This window comes from Homalodisca vitripennis, chromosome 2 (genome assembly GCF_021130785.1).
Source record: "Homalodisca vitripennis isolate AUS2020 chromosome 2, UT_GWSS_2.1, whole genome shotgun sequence".
NCBI classification, from domain to species: domain Eukaryota; kingdom Metazoa; phylum Arthropoda; class Insecta; order Hemiptera; family Cicadellidae; genus Homalodisca; species Homalodisca vitripennis.
Window position 1 is genome coordinate 171,000,415 of NC_060208.1, and position 26,648 is coordinate 171,027,062.

The 26,648-nt window shown below is 29.7% G+C and overlaps 1 protein-coding gene across 3 annotated transcripts in view; it reads left to right on the forward strand.

Moving 5' to 3' along the window:
* The window catches only part of LOC124355025 (oxysterol-binding protein-related protein 9), a 316,403-nt gene that overhangs the window by 22,333 nt on the left and 267,422 nt on the right, over window positions 1–26,648 (forward strand). For all 3 annotated transcript variants that reach the window (XM_046805915.1, XM_046805917.1, XM_046805916.1), the window contains exon 2: window positions 14,871–15,092. In XM_046805915.1, coding sequence (XP_046661871.1) covers window positions 14,871–15,092 — 222 coding nt within the window. The remainder of the gene's footprint in view (window positions 1–14,870; window positions 15,093–26,648) is intronic.

The following is a 26,648-nucleotide window of genomic DNA, read 5'->3' on the forward strand; positions in this document are numbered from 1 at the left end:
ATAACCTCTTGAGGAGGCAAATTGGTTAGCTGACTATACTCTGAATAAGTGTGGTGTGGAAGTGGATGCAATCTGAGTTGTACTGGTGGCAGATAACCTCTTGAGGAGGCAAATTGGTTAGCTGATTATACTCTGAATAAGTGTGGTGTGGAAGTGGATGCAATATGAGTTGTACTGGTGGAAGATAACCTCTTGAGGAGGCAAATTGGTTAGTTGACTATACTCTGAATAAGTGTGGTGTGGAAGTGGATGCAATCTGAGTTGTACTGGTGGCAGATAACCTCTTGAGGAGGCAAATTGGTTAGCTGATTATACTCTGAATAAGTGTGATGTGGAGGTGGATGCAATCTGAGTTGTACTGGTGCCAGAAACCTCTTGAAATGTCAATGAAAAGTCACTTGGCAATGTAACTGTGAAGAGGGATGGGATTTTTAAGTTTATTCGACCATTGTGTAATGTATGGTTTGTTATGGCATTAGAGGATTGAAAATATTACACATTCCTAATTTATACCCGATTTGTAGATGTAGCAATTTAGTCACAGGTGTTTCTGCTTGTTGACTAATTTATTACTGTTAGCGTCTGTAACATTTTGCAGCATGGATTAATGATTTGATGCTTTGTTGTGCTATCAGATGTGTAAATCTTATTATATGAAAATTATTTTAAACCGTTACTCATTTTAATTTTGAAATGTTAGTAACATACAGTGTAGCTCATTTAAACATAATTTAAATTTAATTGTATTTAGAGTTTAAAATGTAAAATAACATCTTAATATGAATGGAAAAAAATAGTGTTTGATTTTTATCTGTACTTTTGAAAGTTCTATGGGAATTTATTCAAACAAATCTTTGTTTCGTACAAAGACTGTCACAAAACTATTTCAAATGCTTGATTGCTACTTGTAATCACTAAAGTAAAAGTTTATTTCCAGTTTCCAAAACGAGTTGTATTGATAACAGTTTTTTCAGTGATTAATTTAATCACTGTAAACAATGATTCACTGTCTTTAATAAATGTGTGCTGATAAGTGGGACAGAAATGGAATATTCAACTCATTTTTGTATTGGATTCTAATGTAATTAAAACAAAGTTTGTTAAACTACAAAATAATGTTTAATATTTTAGTTTTCGCTTTCTCTCTATTATGCAAGAAGATAAAGCAGAAGTAAAAATACATTTTTTTTTGGGACTAACCAAAGCTAAAATGTTTTTTCCCAACACCTCTGCCTGTTTGTATGGTTGTGTACACATGTAAGCATCAGTCGTGACCAAACAATTATACAGATTTTGACCAATTTTGGCATGCAGACATAATTATTAAATATGTAAATAGCTTTTTTATCTTCTGAAAAAATATGTTTTGGATTGTTTTACCAACATGATTACAGTATGTTTCATCAAATGTTTATAACGATTTTGAATACTCTTTCAAAATTCTATTTAATAACATTCTATTCATTTTTTTAAATATATAATTTACAATTTGAAGACTTCTAAAACCTTTTCTGTTTGTTATTATTATCTAAATATAATTTTCTATCGTAAAAGCAAATGTTTTAAAATTGTAAAATTGAGACCATTGATATCTAAACAACCTATCAAATAGACATTGTTGAACTCTCTGATGGTGTGAAAAATTTTAAATGTGAGGTTTTGTGCCAACATTTTTGCACTGTTTATTTAAGTTTATTATTCACCTTTTATTGGTATTCAGCAAATATTGTAGTTAGTATTGGTCGAAATGAAACATTTATTCAAGACAAGTTCACTTCTAGGGAACTAGTAGGATGTAGGGAAGCCACAAGAGATAAACATATGAGTTTTACGTAACAACAGTTAATGCCCATCACCTCACACTGAAGTACTAATCTCAGCTGTTAACTCGGCTGTAAATGTGGTATTTCCTGAACAAACAAATAGCCGCACTGGCCACTTTCTGGTCAACAAGAGTGTTGTTTGAACTGAAATTATTATAAGTTACATCTTGTCATGTTGGTGAATAAAAAAGTTCTAACCACAATTTGTACACTGTGTTGTTCATAAGCCAACATTAAACTTTAAAAACGGTGCATTTATTTTAATTCTGTAGCTTGCATAACCTTACTGGTAACTTATTCGTCCCAAAGCGTAAACTTAGTTTACGCACTGTGGTAAATTGACTTTTCAGATATGCACTTATACACAATGTTTTTTGGAAATACTGGAACATTCCACTTTTTCAGGCTATTTTCTTTTTTAGTCAAGAGTCTGAAAATGGCTGTATAAATGAATTAGCAGACATTAATCAACTGCTGTGTTAGACATCCAAGTCTAAAAAGTAGCTTTTAGAAGCTTCATAGTTATAAAACTAATTTGGGAATATTAACATCATGTTTTCCAACAGAATAAATAATGTATAAAATTGTCCTTCCAGAAACATATTTGTAGATAAACATATTGTAAATACTATTGGTCAAACAACAACACTTTTTACAGTGTAAACACTGAATAATGAAAGAGTATCATGGGATGCTGGACAGACAAAGTGTTGACATTTACTCTCTGTTGAACATACATACAGTATCTCTTCTGTTTATTCACTATGTGAATAAACACTTATACACTCACATATTTCCACTACATATATCAGTAATGGATTTATAAATTAATGCATTTTGTTTGGTATTATTTATGTAATATATTAATTGAAAAAAAATTATTTATGGTACTATTTTACTGGCATAAATTATTGTTTCTGGAACATGAAAGCTAATATGAAGTTTACTGCCACTTAGGTTCATAACAATTGCACAACATTTTATTATAAAAATTCATAAAGTCTTAAACATGATATGAGATATATGAAATATAAAAAATTTAATTTAGATGAGGCGTTCATTATTTGTGGCATCATATTTTAACTTAATTTTTTGCACAAAATAAAAATATAATTGCTATTTTAAATGAGAGTTTTTTGGTGAACATCTGACATATAAAACAGTTTTGAAATAAATTCATGTAATTGACTTTTAAAAATGGCAATTTAATAAAAATCATTAAATCTATCTCTTGTTGTGCATATTTTACTTTTTCACATATTATCTCACAAGATATTGTAACAAATATAAATTGAAATAAATTGAACTAAACTTTGTAAATTCAGTGAAATAAGATAATGTTCTTAACTTGATTTAATAATAATTATATCTCAAAGTGAGGAAGGAAGTATAATAAGAATTGCCTTGAAATATTGCCTATAAGCATTTTGGAGTAGTTAGGAGTTTACTATTATACTATTACTTGGAAATTGTAGAACTCAGAATAAGAAAACAGTGTAGGTGTTAATTACATGGAATGTAAATTTATTGTAGAGCAGTTTGAATCGTTGATTGTGGTAGATGGAATAGGGCGTGCAGCTTAATGAGAGCACTCAAGATCACTGAATATAGAGCCGCTATGAAGATGTTAAAGCGATGGTTTCTATATCGAGTGTCAACTGTAGATGTGTCAGTCTTATTGTGACTATCCCATTTTTGCCAATATGCAAATAAAGATATATGTAAAAAATAGAATGTTCCTACTGTACCATTATAAATTGTTATCTTAAGAATGAATTAATATTTTTTAATGTTTTAGGTGGACTTATCTTGGGTAAAAAATAATGAAATAACTAAAAGTTAAAGTTGATCTTATAGAATCATAGACCAACATTAGGCAAAATTTGTATCACAAAATTCACAAGTTAAATGTATCAAAATTTAATAAACATATCTGATTAAAAAAGTGTTCTTTTGATTGATATTTCTTGATACACTAGTAAATATTGTTTATGTTAGGCCTAATGTAAATATAATTATTGCATTATGAATATAATTAGGTCTGTAATCTATGCAAAATATAATTTAATCCAATAATTCCTTTTTTGTTTTCATTGTAAGTTTTTTATTGGAATATTAAAATTGTTCCTTATAAAGAAAAATATAGAGAACAGATGTTTTCATATGATGTTATTTATATTCAAAAGATAGGCAATGTCAAAGGCTACACTAGTTACACACAAAAGCTAATTAATTGTAAAAACTATAAGTAGTTTTTTTATTTATAATTTTGAATTTACATTTTTGTGACAAACAACCTTGAATTTTCCCTGTAAGTTAATTATTTACTTATGCTGGTTACCAAAATGAAAGTGGTTTATTTACATATATATATATATATATATATATATATATATTATATATATATATATATATATAAATAAACATTCTACAAATTTTACACAAGTGTTTAATCATAGGTGAAGAGCTTTCTAAACACTTGCAATATTTGTTTGCCAGATAGAGAGGGTTAAGGGAAGTTTACTGTGACAAAACAAAATTTATGTTTTTGAGGATGCTATGCTATTGAGGTTTAATGATATAATATATACTTAAAAAAAATTAATACCCTGTTTTATAAAAAGTATTTTTCTTGTACTTTACTTTGACTTAAGTAACTAGTACCTTCTTACCTTTTAGTAACTTCTACCGTTTAAAAAATGTATTATTATTTGAATTAATTATTAATGGAACCATACGAGTACATTTCTAAAAAAGAGATAACCTATTTTGGTTCCATTCAAATCAAGCGCTGAATGGTATAGATATAAAATATAATCCAGTAGTCATAAAACCACTCTATCACTTTGTCATTGTCTGTGTGATGAGTTAGTGGGGGATCTATTACTATCCGTTTTAATCCTCTTTTATCACAGTATCCTGCAGTAATACTGTTAGCAGATAAATTCTCATATCTTGATTGATTAATTGTGTTCCATAAATTTGCCCATTAGGGATTTGACACAATTAGATTGTAATTTTCTGATTTTTGTTTTTTTTTGTGTTTACAACAGCTAGCATTTGTTGTAACAAGGCCTTATCATTTTACTTTGTTTTACATAATTATGTATTTGGGATTGGTTCATGAAATTCAAAGGCGTCTACAAATGTACTGTATAAATGACTATAATTAAGGCCCCGACAGAGCATTCTTGAAATCATGTTACTGTCCATTCATCTGTCTGTCTGTGTAATCACTCTTTATATAAAGGTCTAAGAGACTTCAAATTTGTTACATTGTTTCCTCTTGGTTTAAGGAAAACCCTATTGATTTTGGGATCAAAAGGTAAGAGGGCAATGTGTGCGTCCATCCGCCTGTGTGAAAATTCTTGATAGAAAAGTCCTAGACATATGAAGCTTAGCACTTATGTTCCTCTTAGTGTAAGAAGGAATGTTATTGATTTTGGGATGGAAAGGTAAAAGGGCAGTCATTAGTGCAATAACTCTTTCTTTATGTACTATTGGATCCTTTTATTCACCATTGTATTGTTTTATTTATCAATAAAATACTACAAATATTAACTTTGAAATTTACACACAATGCATCCACAAATAAAAAAACAAGATAACCATTTTGTAATGCCCTGAATAGAAATTACCTAAACTTTTCGGTTTGCTCAAATTGAATTGAAGCGAATTGATAGTAGTAAGTTGGAATGGAAGGAGTGGCTAACCCTTATGTAACGCAATATTAGACCACACCTCAAGACATCCATTACCGCTTCATAATGGACTCCTTCCGATCAATATTCATTATTATTTGTTGCACCATTAGTTTAACACAGCCAAAAATTATGATTTATATAGATTAATAAACTACACCTACCATCACCTATATTTGAATTCAATGGTATTTTATTTAATATTGATGTCTTTGTATCGTTACTGGAATTTAGAATCTTTTTCTAAATAGAAATGGTAAACTACTATAAAACAGTGTCACTTAACTATCAATATTAATAATGTTATCATGGCACTATTTTAAATGCAACCATAGTAAAATGTTAGATTTTTATGTCAGATAAAATGGGGTTTTATTAAGTAATTTTTGTGTTAAATGTAGTACAAGAATTTTAAGAATTGCTAATTATTTTCAAGACTATTTTAGAACTTCATGCTTAATTTTGACCAATTGGCTCCTTAAATGTGACAATTAATTTGATGTTACTGTTAAATTTAACTCTGTATGATAATAAATTTGAAAAAGTTTTTTTGTATATGTATAGCTTGGATTTGCCTTTGCCAAATCTTTTCTTGGTTATAGTATTGTGTTTATAATACAAAACAGTGGTATATAAGTAGGGGATAGTTCAGAGGGTCTGGATTTTTCAAAATGTAATCATTCTGTAATTTATGCTGTTTTAAAATTATTTAGGCAGTCATAAGCTTAAAAATATTTAACAAGAACATCATTCAAAATTTATTTCTTATTTATAATTCAGTACCTTAAAAGAAGTTAATAGAAAATATATAAAAAATCTTCCCCTCTGAGCACATGTTTTATCTTCTCCTCTAATACAATATAGCAGGTATGTACTTATGACTTTCTCTATAGTTAGGGCGCTGCATGTTCATTTTAAAGGAAACTCAATGTAATATGAATGTTTGATTAAATGTTTGTAAAACTTTGAAAGAGAAACATTAAAATTGCACTCAATAGTTTGTTTTAAGCTAGAACAAACGTATGAGATCTTAAAAATCAACGATTTCCAAGGGGAAGATTCCCGATTCCCTACCTAGTAAACCACTCAGTGTCTCTACCCTCCAAAATAATTTTCTCTATATGCCACTATGTCCATCTCCCTCTATAAGCCTACCACTCTGTCTATCTACCTGTCTGTCCACACAATACCTCGAAAACAAACTGATCCACAGAATTGAAATTTCACATGAAGCTTCTTCATTCATAGATTGGCAACACTGAGTTTGATGATGGTGCATGTCACTCCATGGAATTTGGTGAAGTGTTAGCAAATATTTTTCAAGAATCAAGAAGCTTTACTGTCATTAAATACGCAAGTGTACAATAGACATAGTCATGAACATAGTAATTATGTATTATATATAAAAACCATAAGACTTGTGTGAAAATACTCCCCTACTGCTAACTTGCTGTTCTCAGGTCCCAAACAATCCAAGCTGTTCTCTTTTGGAGAATCATTCTATTGTATATGAATTGTGGTTGTTAGGGCAGACAGGACATATTCAAATGAAATTTATTGGATTGCAATAGATCTTTTTAACAAAATTTAAAAGCAGGAAGTAATTACTTCCTACAATTCAATTGAATGGGTGACATTAAACATTAATTTGCAGCAGGTCAATTATTCTTTTTTCTAAATACATTATTAAATAGATATAACAAAACTGTGAATGACATTTAAATTGTGTGATGACATGTCAACATGACATGTACAAGCTGTTTCTAAACAAATTGCACTCTCGTGTGCTCTTGTTTAGTAATTTTCTAAAATAAACAAAGCTTTGTTGTCCCTGTTATTGAAACTGAGCGAAACAATTGATATGGAACTAAAACGAGATGTATATAAAATAATTTATTGTTATTTAAAACATTTTGTGTATTGTAACATATCTTTTAAAAAAAGTTTAAAGTTATATTATCTATAGGTTAATTTTTAAATGTTCGTCAATTCAGCATTAAAACTGATATTAATTTATCATATTATTGAAATATTTCAACATTAACCTTAATTATTACATTGCCTGCCATTATTGTTCAGTTAAAATCTTAAGTGTGTGTGTGCACGCCATAAGTAGTACCTTTGGTATCTAAAGTTGTCGCATCCTCAGACAATTAATTAATATCTCATATTTATTTTTACACTATATGTATTCAAGTTGTACCATAATGAGAAAAGAACATGCACTGTAAAATAACAGTATGTTTATCATTATTTTCTAAAATAAATTGGAATAATCAAGATACTGCAAAATGGCATAGATTACACAGGCCTACGATTTAATATACAGCCACCGATAATAAAAATTCATTATTTTGTAAAATGTTTGTTGTAATTGAACAAAACAAGAAACACAATCAATACAAACAGGATTGTCAATCGATCAATTAACTTTTATTTTTTACTCATTATTTTGTAAGCACGGCATCATAGTCGGATACCGGAGCGTTATTGAAGCCTACCACTCGGAGGGTCACTCTGTCTATCTGTCTGTCTGTCCACACAATATCTCAAAAACAAATAGATCTATAGAATTTAAATTTCGCATGAAGCTTCATTCATATATTGGCAACACTGAGTTTGATGATGGTGCATGTCAGTCCATGGAATTTGGTTAAGCTTTATCAAATATTTTTACATTGATCTTATGGATAACAATGATGGCACTGAGAAAATAGCAGAAATAAATTTGTAAACAAGTTAAGTATAATCATATGAGATTTTTAAATGTGATATATTAGCACATTTAGATTATTCATACAGTAAAAAGAAAAAAAAATAATAGAGTGAAATTCAATTTTAAAGGTTGGTGACAAGATCTGATTTCAGCGTACTCATGTGTTGTAATACCTTCCTTACCTCACTGGAACTTTTATTATATATACATTGCTATGAAACCTAACTCAATAAACAAAAATATGAAATTATTACGTGGAAGATATCTCTATGTAGATCATCATTTCTTTTACTTAATCATCATCATCCAGGACTTTAACTTTGCATGAGACTTAATTTGTATATAGATAAAAATGAGCTCATGACAGTGCATGTCCAACCATGGAATTTGGCTGAACGTCATAAAATCCTGACACAATTTTATTTTTGTCTAACGGGGATGTATTAATTTCTATTCTGTATGACGTATGTCTGTCTATCTGACTGCAGTATATCTCGAGAATGAAATAAGCTATAGGCTTGAAGTTTTGCATGCAACCCTAGCAAAGCCGTTATGCAACTCATGGTATCGCTTACTCTTGCCTTGTTATAAATATAGCAAAACAAACAAAGTATACAAATGAAACAACGCTTCAACTCTTTCTGGGTGCAGTGATATATACATCTCGATGATAAGTCATAATGTATTCACTATAACAAATGTCTCATCAGGGTGACATAAGATCGACATAATTCCCTCATATTTGTATCAATATCCTGTATGTTAGAAATGCAGAGTTTTTAAAATGTATGTATGTATGTATGTTATTAGTGGCTGAAAGCAGCTGGAAAGTGGCTACTAATTATTAACAATCAAGTGCTATTTGTGGTTTTGTTTGTTTTCTTTAAAAGAATTTAGATATTTAAAACTGATAAAATGTTTGAGGATTTGTAATATACGCCTTTGTTTGTATTCTTTTCACTCATGTTAACCAATCTGACTACTTAGTAATATAATATCCCTTTAATAATTCACAAAGCATATCCAAAAAATTGGAAGACCTTGTAAAGTATTCTACCAACCAGTTTTGCCTCAGTCTACAAGCTCTACAAGCATTATGTTTAGATGTTCTAAAATCGTGGGCTCTTGTGAATAGCTAGAATTCAGCCAAAGAAAATAAAATACTGTACAAATACAGGCCATTTCAATGAAGTTATAGTGTCAGAGTGCCATGAACAAATTAAGATGCCAGACTAAACTGTTGTGACTGCATACTGAACTGTTGACCTTGAGCTTGAGACTCCACTAGTCATCTCTATTGACTTGACTTGTCTCCTCATCATAAAAGAGTCTCAATTTTAGTGTCTAAGGTAGTTATTTTGTTAGTTACTTTCATGACATGAAAAAAAGTAATGTGTGTAATAAATATTTAAATTTTTATGTAGATAAAATAATACTGTGATATTTTGAATTATTTTAAAGTAGAACAGTTATTTTGTCATCTGTTTTTATAAAGTTTTAAAAGAGTCACTTTAAATATATTATTTTTAAGTTGTACATAATAAGTATGTTTTCAATAAAGACATTAAATTGAAATATTTCAGAGGATGCATTTACAATAATTAATGCCTGTTTTCCAACTGTCTGTAATTTAAATTCTTGGAAATGTGTCTGCTAAACTTTCATAATAACAGTTATTTCAGAGTCTTTCATTTCCCTCACTTAGTCGTTTCAGCCATTCTATGTTATAATTAATTATTCAAATTACAAAATATCACCAGAACTTACTCTAGCCATTACAATTAGTTATAATTATCAATAGTAGATTTTTACTAATCAATTTAAATGATTAGCTTTTAAACACTTAATTATTTTGTGTCAACTTTGCATCAGAGTTGTTTTTTGGACATGCCACAGGTGTTACTAGGATTGAGACATTTGAAGGATAGAGACTGTTATTGAGACCTGATAGATTAAAAGTATGCAAACTAGCAAAAGATTTGTGTTCAGAATCCCTGAAAATTCTGTTAAAAAATAAACAGCAACAATGTAAGTTTAAGGTTATGGAAGCAAAACGGAAACATTACAATATAAAAATTAAAAACTGAAATTGTAATAAAGACTGAATGGGACATCATTAATAAAGAGACAAAGAAAAACACTACTAAGTTATAAAATAATTTTGTTTTAAATATTGATACTGGCACTGTTTCAGATCCTTTGTACATTGCCAATAATTTTAATAATTATTTTGTTAATATTATTGAAGACATATTACAGAAAATCCGATTGACCAATCATGTAAATATAAATGTAAGTAGAGAGCAGATACCCAACTTTGGCTGCCCCCAACTTGATAAAGAGGAGTTGAACAGCATTTTTGACTCTCTTAAAAAGAAATAGTCTAGCGGTTATGATGAGATAGCGATAAAAATTATTAAACTTGCTAAAGAACAGTTGTAAAGTCTATCATGCATATAGTAAATGCCTTTTTATCTCCAGAATATTTCCTACACAGCTAAAATTTCTACGGTGATCCCAATATGTAAAAAAGAAGAAGAAATGGACATTAAAAATTACCGTCCAACTTTAATTTTGCCCTCTGTATGTAAAGTTTTTGAGAAAGCCATGCGTTTAGGGTTAGCAAAACATTTGGAATTTTATGATCTCTATGATCAAGAACAATATTGGTTTCGAAAAAATAAATCCACAATTACTGTCCTAATAAGTTTTATTGAATTGTTGGATGAAAAACATGAAATTGCTGGTATATTCATGGACTTTTCAGCAAAGCCTTTGACAGCATTTCTCATAAAACAATAAAAAAGTTAAGCAAGCTAGGATTTAAAAATTCATATTTAAAATGGTTTGACTCCTACTTAACTAACCGAAGGGAATGTGTAGTAAGTAATAACTGAAAAAAATGCAATACTAAAATATCAATGCACATCTGAAATACGTAAATATAGAGTACTCCAAGGGTCTATTAATGTTCATTATTATTTGTTTGCTACATTAGGGACATGCCAGAATGCCTTAGTAAATTTGATCAGGTTAGAGACCAGCTTTGTCTTTATGCAGACGGCTCAAATCTTATACTGTCTGCAAAGACTGAGATAGAATTAGAAATTCTCTCTTTTGTAGAGTTAGCAAATATTAAAGATTTCTTGTCCAAAAATGACAATTGTAAATACACAAAAACTAATTCATCTCATTTTGCACTAGACAAATGACACATAATGAGAAATGAATAATATTAACAATAAAGAAATTGCCCAAGTTCAAAATACATTTCTAGGTCTAGTTATTGACAGACATTTGAGTTTGGAGGATCTGCACGTTGATTATATCTTGGGTAGAAAGAATCAATTGTGGATTTTATGCTCTTAAAAAGGCTTTTTCACTTCTGTAATTTAGCAGTGTTAAAAAGTGTATTTTACGCCCATGTCCAATTCCACATGTCATATGGCATATATTGTGTTTACGGAGAAACTTCTAATAATAAATATTTATCTTTTCATAGATAAAAGAATACTGTGATATTTAGGATTATTTTAAAGCAGAACAGTTATTTTGTCATCGGTTTTTATAGAGTTTTAAAAGTCACTTTAATATATTATTTTTAAGTTGTAAATAATTAGTATGTTTTCAATAAAGACTTAACATTATTCAAAATATTTTAGAGGATGCATTCACAATAATTAATCCCTGTTTTCCCTAATAAAAACTTAACACAGATTCTAATTGGGCTCTAATAGCAATACTGAATTTAAAAAAAGTCGAGACCGTTAGACAATATTTGATTGAATTGAAAATTCTAATAGTCCACAGTTTATATATACTGCAGTGTATAATGCTGGTAAAAACAATGTTAATGTATGTATAATACATGAAGATATCTACATTATGACACAAGATATAAAAACAATTTAGTTTTACCTTGTCACAAATTAGAGTTATTTAAAAGACAAGCATCATACAATGGTGTTAAGTTTTTAAAATATATTCTGCAACAATTAAAAACATTAACAAAAAAACAGTATTTAAAATGTTACTTACAAATTTCTCAGTTGAAAATGCCTTTACTCTTTAGAAGAATTTTGTAATTTATAACAACTGGATCTGTAACATTTATCAGATAGAATAGTTTGATTATGCACATAAGAACTAATGACAAGATTTATATTTCATTTCTCTGTTTAAATAGTAGCTAATTGAATTTGCATATATATTTATTTATTTATAAATGTAATTTTAGTACTACTGTATCAAGCCTTGACACTATTCATGTTATCATGTTGTAACAACAAATGAATAAAGATGATTTGAATTAGAATGTTTGTTCAATTTTTTCCTTAATCTAAAGCTGCACAAGATATTGCCCTGCAGTAGTAGGATATTTTAGTAAGTATATACTGGTATCATTGATAATATCCCATAGCATTCCTTAAAATAGCCCACTTTTTTGCAAATAAATTACAATGGAGACTCCATTTTTTGTTGTCGCACTTGTGAGAATTGGAGTTCTAATCTTTCTCAACTCCAAATATTTACAGATGGCGGATATAAGATATTGTCAATTCAATAGCGATATCTATGGCAAGCAATGATTGTTGAAGGAGAAGTAAACTTCACAACGATGAGTGTAGAACAGCTGTATCATACATCCTGTACAGATAACCAGAAACACCAAAATACCACCTTTTATTGGTCTTCAGTCTCTGCACATTCTTTCCGCGCATTGTTCTAAGAGACCTATTTCGAAGCAATTTGGCATTATGCACATTCGCGGCCAATAGCAGAAAATGTTCTTAAAACTATAATACCATCACACATTTTTAAAGATTTGATCTCGAATTTCTGTTCATTTGAAGTGAAAGCGTCGAGTTTAATAATAAGGTTTCATCAATACAATGGGTGACACTTGGCATTTCAGCTATTTAGTACAAATTATAAACAACCTGAACAATATAATCAATTCAATTGAAAGTCCAAAGGAAGAGATCTTCATTGACGTTGTAGTTGTCAGCACATTGTACAGTAGAATATGTGTCTACTCCACTATTTTACTAACTGCTAATATAGCCCTAAGTAAAAACCTTTTTTGAAATGGACTAGAATACCTTCATATCATGCAATACAACGGTGCGTTAAATATAAACCGGACTTTCACATTCACTGTTCAATGTTGAAGTGATAGAAGTTTTACTAATATGAATAAGCAAGAAGTTATATTGTTCATTTCTCAATGTGGTATGATAAAGTATTTAACAAACAAAGATGTTAAGTGTAAACATTTTGACTCAGCCAAAGGTGTCATTTGGGAATGATGCCCTGTATCAGGCTTAAGCGTTTGATTGGGTCAGAAGTTTAGGGATGGATGAAAAAGTGTGGAATATGATCAAGAAACATTGTGCAGTTTGTAAACTTTAGATGTTGATTCATTGTTGATGAAATCGCTTCAGAGGTGGATATAAGCCACCATAAAAGTCTCAATAAAAGCATCAAAGAGTTTTCAACAGAAAAAAGACAGAGTAACAATCAGAGATATCATCCATTTCAAAGACAATACCAGGCTTCACACAGCAGTTTTAATGAGAGACAAACTGGAGTGCTTTCAATGGGTAATCTTTAAACGCTCTTCGTAGGAATGCCCCGATTTATCGCCTATTACTTTTTTTTCTTTTTTGGGCTCTTTAAAGAAGCAGTAGGAAGGAGACAATTTGCAGATGATTAGGAACGTGTGCGCAATTGGTTAACGACTCAACCTTAAAGTTTCTTCAAAGATAGGATCTCCAAACTTTCAAATTGAAGGAATAATGTGTGCAAAAAACTGTGCTGTAGAAAGTTAGTGACGTTTTGCTTCTTTTATGAGTTCCTAATTTATAAAAAAAGTTTTAAACATTCTAGATCTACAATTTCCTGTACAAGCTTGACAAAGTAAATCGTTATCTGAAATACTGTCCTATTTTTCAACTAAAAAGTAACAAACAATACAAAATATTAGCAGCAGTTAACCTCTAACATAGTTCTACAACTACTACTGCTACTGGGAAATGGAGAATGGTAAAAAATTGTTACAACTTTCTAAGCACTTGGAAAATGTCAGACATTACTTGTAATTGTATGTTTATAGACATAAATTTGTTTCAATTCATTTGTAATAGCGAACAGTGCAGGATTGTCTATAACTTTTCTTTATACAATTCTTGTAAATACTGTTTCTAAAATAATTAATTAATTGTGTGTAATTAGCTTATATATGTGTTGAAGTGGTCCTATATACACTACAATCTATTAAACTTGTACAATTATAATACATTTTTCTTAGATCTTTAAAGTTTAAGAATGTTTTGTTTGTTTATCCATAATGCAATTTAAATCACTGTAAAAAATATATTATTTAGCTTTAAGCCCAAAATACTTTATTTATTTGTAAACACCACTAGAAATCAAAGTAATACTAAAAACGTTTACTGAATTTGTATGGGTTTTTGGCACATAAAGTTGTGAAATAGTCAGATGAGAATATACACCTACAAGTGGATAAATTAATATTTCAATTTGAAGACGTTCAAAATAATGTTGTATCTAGTAATTCCCATATTAATTTGTAGTCTTCCCTATCACCTAACAAAGATTGTGTTGCAGTCACGGGAGAAGATGATGCGAGGGGTACGTCGTGGCTGTGTCCGACTGAAGGGGGCGGTGATTGGCATCGATGATGAGGATGATAGCACCTTCACCATCACCGTTGACTCCAAGACCTTCCATTTCCAGGCACGTGATGCTGAGGAACGGGAGAAGTGGGTGCGCTGTCTTGAGGATACCATACTGCGTCATGCATACGGTGGCTACAAGAGCACTGGTTCTGTAAGTGATAAACCTCACTTTTTCTACTTTTCATTAAGATTTGTTGAAAATTTGTTTCCAGAACTAACGTTTTATTACACTAAGGTTAGCTACTAGTGTAACAAAGTGTTGCTGATCGTAGGTTGTCGTAGGTAGGTCTATCTGAAGAGATCCGCAAAAGTCAGCGATAATGACGTTCAAAATGAACTTAAAATGAAGAGTTCATTTGGAATGGTTCATCACCAACATAGACAAAGAAGATTGAAATGGGCTTAATATTATTTTCTTTTACTATAGACTAAAGTTATTCAGAAAAATCAATTGATTAAGTGTCTGATAATAAGCGAATTATATAGGTACCCTATTTTACATAGGATACATACATCTTACCACTCTTTTGAGCATGTTCTGTGAGCATGACGAATGAGTCCAGTTATTGAGATACCAGGAATTAAATAACTGACCTTCACTATGCACTGAGCAATCTAAATCCATTGACTAGTAATTGTTGGTTTTGTCCTTTGTACCTCATTTATCTTAAAATAAATATTCTAACCCAATTGAATTTGTCCAAATGAATTCTTGTGAGAAATGTAATTTTAAAATAAACCAATTGTTTCTGTTACTCATGGATTTGGTATGAATGGAGATGACAAACAATAGATACAGGAACACTTCATGATAATAGCTCAAATAGGTAGTCTTTAGGCTTGTTTGTATCATTCAGTAGTTAAAGTAGAATTTATTGGTAATTGTTTACCAATATATTCCAATCATCACAACTTAACTATCGTCATATGGCTAATGACAATGTAACAAAAGTTTTTAAAACTGTGGCTTACTGGAAATGGTGAAGGAGATAGTACGATAATCTCCCTTTGATTAGAAACTTGTAGTTATTTACCATAGTAGATCTGTGATCCTGAGGCTGTAGTTATCTGCAAGTCAAGTATGATTAATCACTGTTGAATTCAGTCACTAAACACGGTCTTTACAAGCGGTGATTGTAAATCATCTTAAACATACAGACTTTTCTTACAGCAAGAATGTTTACAAGTAGCAGAATGGGAATGGCAAACTTTTGAGTAAGTTGAAATACAATCAGTAAAAAACATTAACAATGAATTCAAGGGCTTGAAAATTTGGCATTACTAAAATGATAAAAAGTAGAATTTTTAAAATTTGTTTTGTGTTTGAATTTTGTGGTTTTAATGGCGTTGTTGGGTAGAGAGATGCTGGTATTTTAATCATTATATAACTCGGACATTGGCAATAAAAATGCTAAAGAGCCAATATTGAAGTACAGACTTAATATAATGTTGAGCTTCAAATTGTTTGAAAATGTCACATTCAGTGATCTGACCAGTGAAGTGAGAACTAATCACACTTGTATAAACTGCAGTAGATAACACATCTTCCTACCACAAACACTATTTGTCTGATATTATCAGAGTAATATAGAAATATGGCATTCAGTGATCTGACCAGTCAAGTGAGAGCTAACCACAATTGTATAAACTAAACTGCGGTAGATAACACATCTTCCTATCACATTCAGTTTTAATTCTTGTGGTTTATCCATCAGGCACTTTATATTACAGAGTAATGTAGAAAGTAAATAAATAAATTTAAATGTAATTATCTTCTGAAACCTTGTTTATGTTTAACAAATATAAAAAAGCTTTTGAAATCAATTTTTTACTTACTTTTAAGTAAACAGAATGTAATAAAACCAAAAATATAATTGTGCTTAACAACATACATTTCTATGTGTTGTGAAATCAAACCAAACATAATATATCTATTTTATCCTTTGTGCAACATTAAATTACAATTATGAAGTCATAGCAGCCAGACAATTAAATTTAATGTCTTATTCTTTTGTCATTTTATATAACCTATTTTACTGACAGTAATATAATGTGTTACAGAAACTGATTATACACTATTAGTGTCAAATAATAAGATTTTAAAAGATTTGATATAAGAGTAAAGCAAGGATAAATTGATCATAATTCAATATCGCTGTTAAGTATATTTTTTTAAATGCCTTTGAAATTTTCAATACTTTCAATGTAAATTTCACCTCTATATCTCAAATTCTGTGTTGTAAACCTTGATAAGTTGCATTTGTCTTGACAAGTATATTAACCCTCTATAACTCGAAGTTCTAGTTGTGCAAACCTCTCTAAGTTGAATTTCCAATCACTTTGCTTCTATAGCTCAAGGTTTAATATGAGACACCTCAATAAATTGAAATTCAGCAACTTGATAAAAAAGCAAGATAACAATTTTTATGTTATGACAAGAATGTCAGCCATCCTTTGCCACTGGCTATAAATTCACCTGTTTACTGCAGTGTTTTGTAGTACACTGTGTGATTTGCTATCATGCCTACTGACTCAAAGAAGCCTGTGTTGACATAGATATTCTTTGTCGATACTTTGTTAAAACCATTGTTGTGAATAACAATGTTATATTCATTTCAAAAATGAATTCTAGACAATTGAAGAGAAATTAGGACTTATTTATGAAAAACAAATGGTTTATATTATAAATTTATGTACTGTGTTTTTCATTTTCTTAGTATATTTTAATGATTTGTCATTTTGTTACTTGTAATGGATAGAATCATTTAAAATACAGTACATTAAATAACTTTTTGTATAATTTGAACTCTGTATGTGTACAGTACCTTTATTTTCATATACATACTTTACGGTATATTTATCATGTTCACAAGTAATTATGCATGTTTACTGCCAAGTAACACAATCTAGACAAGTTCAGTAACCTCTGGCCCTCTATAACTTGTAAGTTAATGATTTGCATCTTCAGTAAGGTCAACCTTGTTTATGATGGTGTAATCAATTTTGAATTTGGCATGTTTTCTTTTTATTTATAACAAAAATTAATCTGGTAAGTAAGAATAAATTTTAAAAACATGCAGTTTTATTAAGGTTGTATTTAATTTATAAATGTACTTTCTTTAAGTTATAAAAGAATTAAAACATACCTATTCCTTAACTGATGTAAACACTGTAGAAACACCCTATTGTATCTGTAGCTGTTTTTATTTGGGTCTTATAAAAAACGCCTAATTTCTTAGTTTGAAAGCCTGTTACTTTATGTAGAGTGACAAAATATTTATTTCTATCTTTTCTTAATTCAAGGAAGTTATCTTAAAGAGATATTTATTCAACATTAAATAAAGTCTTAACATCGATTTCATCACAATAATCAACAACTTAAATATTTGCTATGTTCCTTCAGGTTCGATTTATCAAGTTTCAGCTGTAATAAGAAACTTGTGCAGAAAATATTAAATTATATATGTAGAATGATGTGTTTTATTTTTTGCAATCATCCAGATTTTCTAGATAGTTGAAGAAATGTTTTTAGTATGGGAATCATGAAAGACTTTGAGTTAAAACACACTTTTGAGTATAGCAATTCCATTTAGCCAATATTTCTAATAAAGAATTTTGTTCAATTTGTAATAAATGATAATAATAATAGAGTGGAGATAGTTGATCACTACTCAGCAGTAAGGTACCTTTGTCATTGGAACAACTATTGCTAGGCTTCCAATAGTGTTTGGAAAAAGACGTTCACTGGTATTGATAATCCATAAGGTAAAATTTGGATGTGGAAGTATTTCCACAATTATTCCTACTTATGAAATCTCCTCCAAACCAGATTTATGTCAGTTTTATTTTTATCTGCAATAAAAATGTGAATCCTTTGCAAATTTTTAAAAAATTCGATATGTGTATTTTCTTGAGGATTGTCTCAAAATGTAAAAAATTAAAAAAATTAAATAAATAAACAAATTTTAATGGAACCAAGTTACTTTTAAACGACAAATTATAGTATATTGTAATTACACTTTAACTTTTGTGTGTTAGTAGAATGATTACAATTTTTATTTATAAAACTTTACTGTTTTCTAATTATAACTTAGTGAAATATATACTTTTTCTGTATAATTACATTTGTTAAACTATAAACTCAATTAAGTTAAAGAGTTGCTCAACCTTCTGCAATGAGAATTGCAGATCATGATTGCTGATCAATAATTACTGAGCAAATATCACAGATAGATCATCATATCAGGTACATTAATTACATCCCTCAAGGTATTCAATACTGTGTTGGTAGGTAATTTAGGACATACATTCACACTGTGAAAGTTGATAATATTAAAATCTACATCATTTTAAATCTTTATATATATATTTCTTGTGTTCGTGTGTATGTGACTGAACTCCTCCTAAACAACTAACAGATTTTTATGAAATTTTGTGTGCGTTTTAAATGGAATTCGAGAATGGTTTAGATTCACAATTTGGTCTAATTTAAATAGTTTATGTAATACATTTTTTAATTATAAATTGTTGTTGATGTTGGAGTGTTTTATATTGGATACGACAGACTGCGCTACGACATGTAATACAAAGCGAACTTATACTTAACAGCTGTTAATACTTTCAGCTGAAGTTCATCAAAGAGGCAGAAACATTTGTTTACATTTAAAATTTAGAAAATTGTTATTGTAAAGTGCTTGATCAGTAGTGTAGTGCAGGTTGCATAGAAGACGTCATTGCCTGTTTTAAATTTAGATTGCACCAATGATCAATAAACTATCTAATGCAATGAAAATACTATTAAACGCTATTATGAAAACAACCTCATTGTACAAATCCGTGAATGTTTGCACATAAGGTAATCGAATTTGGTTCGATCAAAGGTAAATGAAAAGAGCCGAAAGAAGACGCTTTATGATTGAAATTGGTTTTTGTTGATAGTTTTTCTTGATCGGAAACTCCACAAAGGAAACTCCACAATAATACTTGAAATATCTTGGACAGAAAATTAATTTTAACAGACTGAATTTGATTCTTTATAACCTAATTAATTTATCAAGATTCATCTATATAAATTAATTGTACTGAATAACTTATCAACACCTAGCAAAAACCACGAAAGACAGAGGCAGGAAATATGGTACATACCTTCATAATGCGCTCGAGAGGCTCACAAAGGAACGACTATCAATTATGTCAGGAATGTTTAGAATGTGATAGAAAAAGAATATGTGAATATAAACTGCTTTTGGTGTACTGTTTTTACAACAGGAAATTGCGTGCAAAGCCGTGGGCAACTGCTAGTATACTATAAGATACTAGAGATATTACACTACTACTACTATTACTACTACTACTACTACTACTAATAATACTATACTAGAGATTATGTTGAATTATGCATCATTTAATGTAATGGTACATATTTCAAACTGTTATTTATTTTTCGTTAATGTACAATAAGTACAGAAGAAAGTGGGAGATCAGGGTAGTATCTAATGGCCCTCCTGTTGCTAGACACATTTATGTACATTAGGATTACATGTAACATAGTGGGAACAATTTATTGCAAAAATATTTTTTATTTTTGAGCACAGGTTAATTTTTTTATAACAAAATTGATTAATAACACAGCATTTTAACGTGGTAGTTCTTATATACATGTAATATTATTTACGTATTGGGTAAATTGTTTCATTTTACACTCATTGTGTACTATATGGGTATACTATTAGAAATTTTATGTTTGGTATGAAAGCGTAAGCTTACATATAATTCTATAAATTGCACATGAATCAATTACACTAAATGTTAAAGCAAACGAAGAATTAATATAAATATAATATTATATTCATTGAACCTGAATAATCTCACAACAAAATATAAAACCATAAATACTCAAATAAGTCCTATAAATAGACATTGTGTTAAAAATACAATACAAAATTCAATAATACAACTGAATTAAAATCTGTATTTAATAATAAACTTCCTGCCCTATGATGAGGCTGATTAATTTATTTTGCTACATGAAACTTAATTGTTTAATTTAACTGAAAATGTATTTATGCAATTAGTCCTTATTTCCACAACTTAATTGTGTTGCAGACAATACAAACCATTGTCACCATAGCCTGATTGTTTGTTTTCATAATACAGAGTAATAGTTCATGTTTTTATTTTACTTTCTACACACCGGGGGTTTGTACAGTAGTGGTATTGTGCTATTGTTGGACATAATTGTACCGGTTAATATTTTGTTAAATAATTTTGTTCCAAAAATGTATAATCATTATTTTTTATGGATGATGATGTTTTAAAGTCTGACACATTGGTTATAAGACTAATAAAAATTTGTTAGATTAATCAGTAGGTAAAGAAAATAATGAGTGATTAAACTTGTAAATTGACTGTTTTCCTTGTACTAAAATCCATTAAAATGATAGAATTTCAAAATCCAATGTTTCAAACGTATTATTTTGTATATATATATATATATATATATATACTGGGTGCTTCAAAAAAATGTATACACACTTTGAACTTCCATAGAAAATTTATTTACCGTTCTACATAGTAAAATTTCAGTAAATTAGAAAGCTTAAAGTCCAATTTAAATGAAACGTAAATAACAAATGTTAATACTGTTCAAATTGGTGACCTGCAGCATCAACACAATTCCGAGTACGAGTCACCACTGATTCTGTACATCGTATCAAAACGTCCAATGAGATTTCTCTACACACAGCTTGAATCTCATTCCAAAGAATGTCTAGATTACGTAGTTTACGTTTGTACACCTCATCTTTTACTGTGCCCCATAAGAAGAAATCCAGTGGTGTAAGGTCTGGAGAGCGTGCTGGAAACTCGATTGGCCCCCTGCGTCCTATCCTGCAAAGTTTGATCCAGGTAAGCTCGTACATCCCTGTGATAGTGCGGCGGGGCACCATTTTGTTGAAAATAAAAATTATAATTACCGTATAATGCACGAATGGCAGGAAATATGGAATCAGCAAGCATTTTTAGGTAATTAATACCAGTTACAGTACCTTCAAATCGAAAAGGTCCAATGAGTCCCCTTGAAACAAACCGCACCACACATTCACACCAGGCAAATTTACAGCTGTTTCAATTATAATGTGAGGATTGTTTTCAGCCCAGTAAACACAATTGTGCCTATTGACAGTTCCATTAAGTTTGAATTGGGCTTCATCCGACCAAATGATGCTACCCATAAATACCGGTTCACGTATCACCATCTCCTGAATCCATTCACAAAATTGCAACCTTTGATCTGGATCGTCGTCACTTAGCTGTTACACCAGCCTTGGAATGTAAACACGATACTTGCCTCTCTTCAGAATGCGTAGCACGCTGCTACCACTTGCTAGATTTGTTAGGAGAGCGTTGAAACAGTTCCAAGACTGCTGTTGAAGACTCATCACTTGTAGCTGTTCGAGGTCGACCTGAATGACCTTTATGCACATCACACACTGTTCCATTAACTTCGAATTTGTCTCGTATGCGTGTAATTGTTAATCTTGAAGGTGGTTCTGTATCATAATCCCTTCTCCACTGTCTTTAAACTTCATTTACATTCTCAAACTTCCAGTACCACTTAATAACCTGCTTACGTTCTTCAAAACTCAAACGTACGTCCGCCATGTTGATATTACAAATTCCAACTAACAATATAACATAAAGGGACGATTATGCTGCCACCTGGCGAAGAAATATAACATTAGCCTTGTAGAGCAGGAAAACTACGATAGTTCAAAGTGTGTATACATTTTTTTGAAGCACCCAGTATATATATATATATACACACACAATTTGGTTGAATTGATATAAGTTGTTATATAACATGTGTATAAACATTGTTTAGTATTAAATTAGGTAGAATAAATAAACATTTTTTCGAAGTATATCTTTCTTTGTTTGTCTGTCTATTTGTGTTTTTCTGTGATATTTCTGGAGTGAACCTATTGTGAACTGCCTATCTAGCATTGGTATGTATAACACGGTTATTTTGAATAAGCTCTGGCATTGAATGGTTTGATTTATAGTGTTACACTTTAACATGAATATTTATCCCACCATAACCTAATTAACTGCAAAAAAAAAAATATTTGATATAGTTTCAAATGTGGTACTTGCTTTAACATTTTTGTGCCGCATCTCATGAAAACTGATGTAAGAATGGAAAATTGTCAAGTAGTATAAAAACTCGGTCGTAAATAAATAAATAATTTTAACTTTCTCTGTTATGATTAGGTGAAAAGTTACTGAAAATATGAATTTGTCCTGTTTAAATGAGTATATGCTGAGAAATTTTACAAGTTAAAAATAAAAACAGGAATATTGTAACTTGTTTTATTAATTTCTACAAAGAGACATCTATTAAATAATGAACAATATTATTTAATTTGTATTCTTTACATTTCACAGTAGTTGAACCTTTGTGGAATTTGATTTCAAAGTATTACTGTTACAATAATTATTAGAGTATAATAATAATTTTTCTGGTCATTTGCCATCATTCAGTGATACAAAAAAATTTATATTTTTATCACTGAATGATGACAAATATCCTGAAAAATCCTGTTTCCTTCCATCGTCAAAAACAAACTTCAAAGAAAGAATAATAATAATGAATTTGTAATATAACAAGACATTTATCTGAATATGTATATCTCTTGTATCTTTTTAGACTTATTAAAATTGAACTGTAACAAATTTTATTAAATTAGTCTCAATTGACTAAAGGATTATATGATGCTGAAGTACATAAAGTTGGCTCTCTTTTGATAGCAAACAACACTGATAAGACTAGTTTGAATAGTGCAATCTGGCTGACTAGCCAAGCGTAGCTGAGCAAAGTAAGTATTATTAAAAGGCTTGGAATGACTTCACTTGTGCTATAAAGCCATTTGTAAGTACTTGTAAAGTCATTTGAAGCCACTGTAATAAACCGTTTGCTGCATCAGCAGACTCAAACTTCTTCCCAGTTGGTAATAGATAATTCGCAGAACTTCTCTGGTTCAAAGTTTTCTTATAAATATTATAATACACAAGACGCTCCCTCCTTTGTTTTCCGTGCTCCAAGAAACTTTTTATTGGCCTGCCATTCTGCTGCTTTCTTTATTCAATTTTTCCTTTGAATATTAGTTAAAAATAGGTTTCATATGTTAGTTTCTCTCTTTTTACATCTCCTAAGTCAAACAAATGACAATATACTTTTATTATAAAATAATTTTTATATGTGAATATGATAAAACATGTTCTCTCTAACATTTTAAGATTATAGCATATGTATATGAATATATATGTATGTGTGTGTAAACACACACACACACACACACACACACACACACACACACACACACACACACACACACACACACACAAACAAGCACTCGCACAAGGCGTCCCTAAATTCCACAAGTACTTCTTTTCAGGTACTATTCTTGGACCAAAGACAAAAACATCATATTCAAAGTTTCTAAATCTTAATAATTACTTTTTTATTTTTTTTATTGCAAACATTTTAATTTGAGAATAGCTTGTTGTGATATGTTTAAATTTGGTAAATAGCTTTATGTTACAAAGACCTAATTGCAGAAAACATTTTTTTACAATTTTTATTTTTGTAAATAATAATTTCTTATAACCTTTAAACATGAATATTTTTAAAACGGCCTATAGTATCAAGTTTAGAGCTATTACATTTTATTTTGACAATTTCATTACAAATCCAACAATATTAAGTTTAATAAAATTGGTTGATAAATAAGAGAGATTATTAATAAAAAACACTTGGTACAAAACAATATCAATTGTGACATTATGTGACAGTACTGCTAGTGAGCTTTTTTAATTTTAGTTGCTCTAATCAGTTAATTAAAATATTACAATGTTTGACTGTGATCATAAATGTCATTATCATTAATAAAAAACACTTGGTACAAAACAATATCAATTGTGACATTATGTGACAGTACTGCTAGTGAGCTTTTTTAATTTTAGTTGCTCTAATCAGTTAATTAAAATATTACAATGTTTGACTGTGATCATAAATGTCATTATCATTAATAAAAAACACTTGGTAAAAAACAATATCAATTGTGACATTATGTGACAGTACTGCCAGTGAGCTTTTTTTAATTTTAGTTGCTCTAATCAGTTAATAAAAATATTACAATGTTTGACTGTGATCATAAATGTCATTGTCATTAATAAAAATACTTATACCAGTACTGACATAGGTTTTACTGATAAATTTGACATATATTTTTCTATTAAAACTTAGTAAAAGTTAATTTCTAATTATAGAAAAAGTTTTGTTGAAAAGTTTTTGTTGCAAACGATATTTAATACTGCCACCGCCAGTTACACAATATGAACAGTACCTCTTCAGCTTTTTTCTTAACAATAATCAGCAATAATTTGTTTAAACTTTAAAAACAAATATGGTTCTATGCAAAATTTAAATAAAAAGGTGTTTAATGTTAGTTTGATTGAGATATAATTTAAAAATGTAAAATACAAGTTTTACCTTATGTTAAAAGTTTTTGGTGATCATAGCCTTGTTTTCTTGGCTTTACTCTATAAAATAAGGTAAATTGTTATTAAATAGTAATGTTCAATAATATTGCTAGCATTGAAAAGATAAGTTCCACATTCTCAAAATTAAATACAGTATTTAGTTTCAAATTCCTAATCTTTGCCATTACAATTCATTCTCTATTGTTTCACTGTAGCAAAGTTTTAAATAATGTATAAACATTTTTTCTTCAAACTTAATAACAGAATTGGGTCCTCATACCTAACATATATTTGAAATTTACTCAATAACAGATCTCTATGAAAAACCTTCTTTTTTAAGTGTTTTTGGCGGAATAAATTTTAGAGGCAGAATATTTTAACATTTCTTGCATGGTCTTATGTTAGGTTACTTATCATTGAGTACAGGGTTGCTCCCTTCATGTCTAGTTTGAATTTCATTTTTCATTAACACATTATTTTTAATATGCTTTAAATAGCCCCTCAGGGTACATGTTTCATGAATCCTATCTTCACTTTTTTTAAACAAAAATAACCCTCACTTTTTACAGCAAATTTATTATATTTATCTATCCCATTGCCCTATACGTCCCAGAAAGAGTAGGAGGGATGTGTGACTGAAGTTTAACCCCCGCTGCTCTTGTCCCTTTGTGTGCTAATGTTCAAAACATGAGCTCTTCTTAATTCCATTAGTAGATCAGTTTTATCATAGATTCAGAGTTTTGGATAATCCTAGATTTATTTGCTTAACTATTCTTTGAATTAAACCTCATACATTAAGTTTTTACTTATTTCCGAAAACAATATATTGTTAATTTAGTTGTTTTATAAGGAACATTTTTAACTTTATGATGTATTATTTTATGCCATGTGTTTATCACTGTTTATCGACCATGAATACTGTCCTTATCTTTTCAAACCCTTTTTACTTGTACATTTGTGTAGTAATGGTATTAGTTATTTTTGGTGAATAGATCACAGAGTTTTATAATATGCACTGTCAAACCTTAATGTACTTCATGTCAGTACATTCTCTAGGAATCTCCCACCCCAGTTTCATTTTTACTGTTAGCTTAGCTTTTGTCTGGCTGTGCATCCAGTGCAGTCACGAAGCCATCTCTCTCATTTTAGAAACCCAGAGTATTAT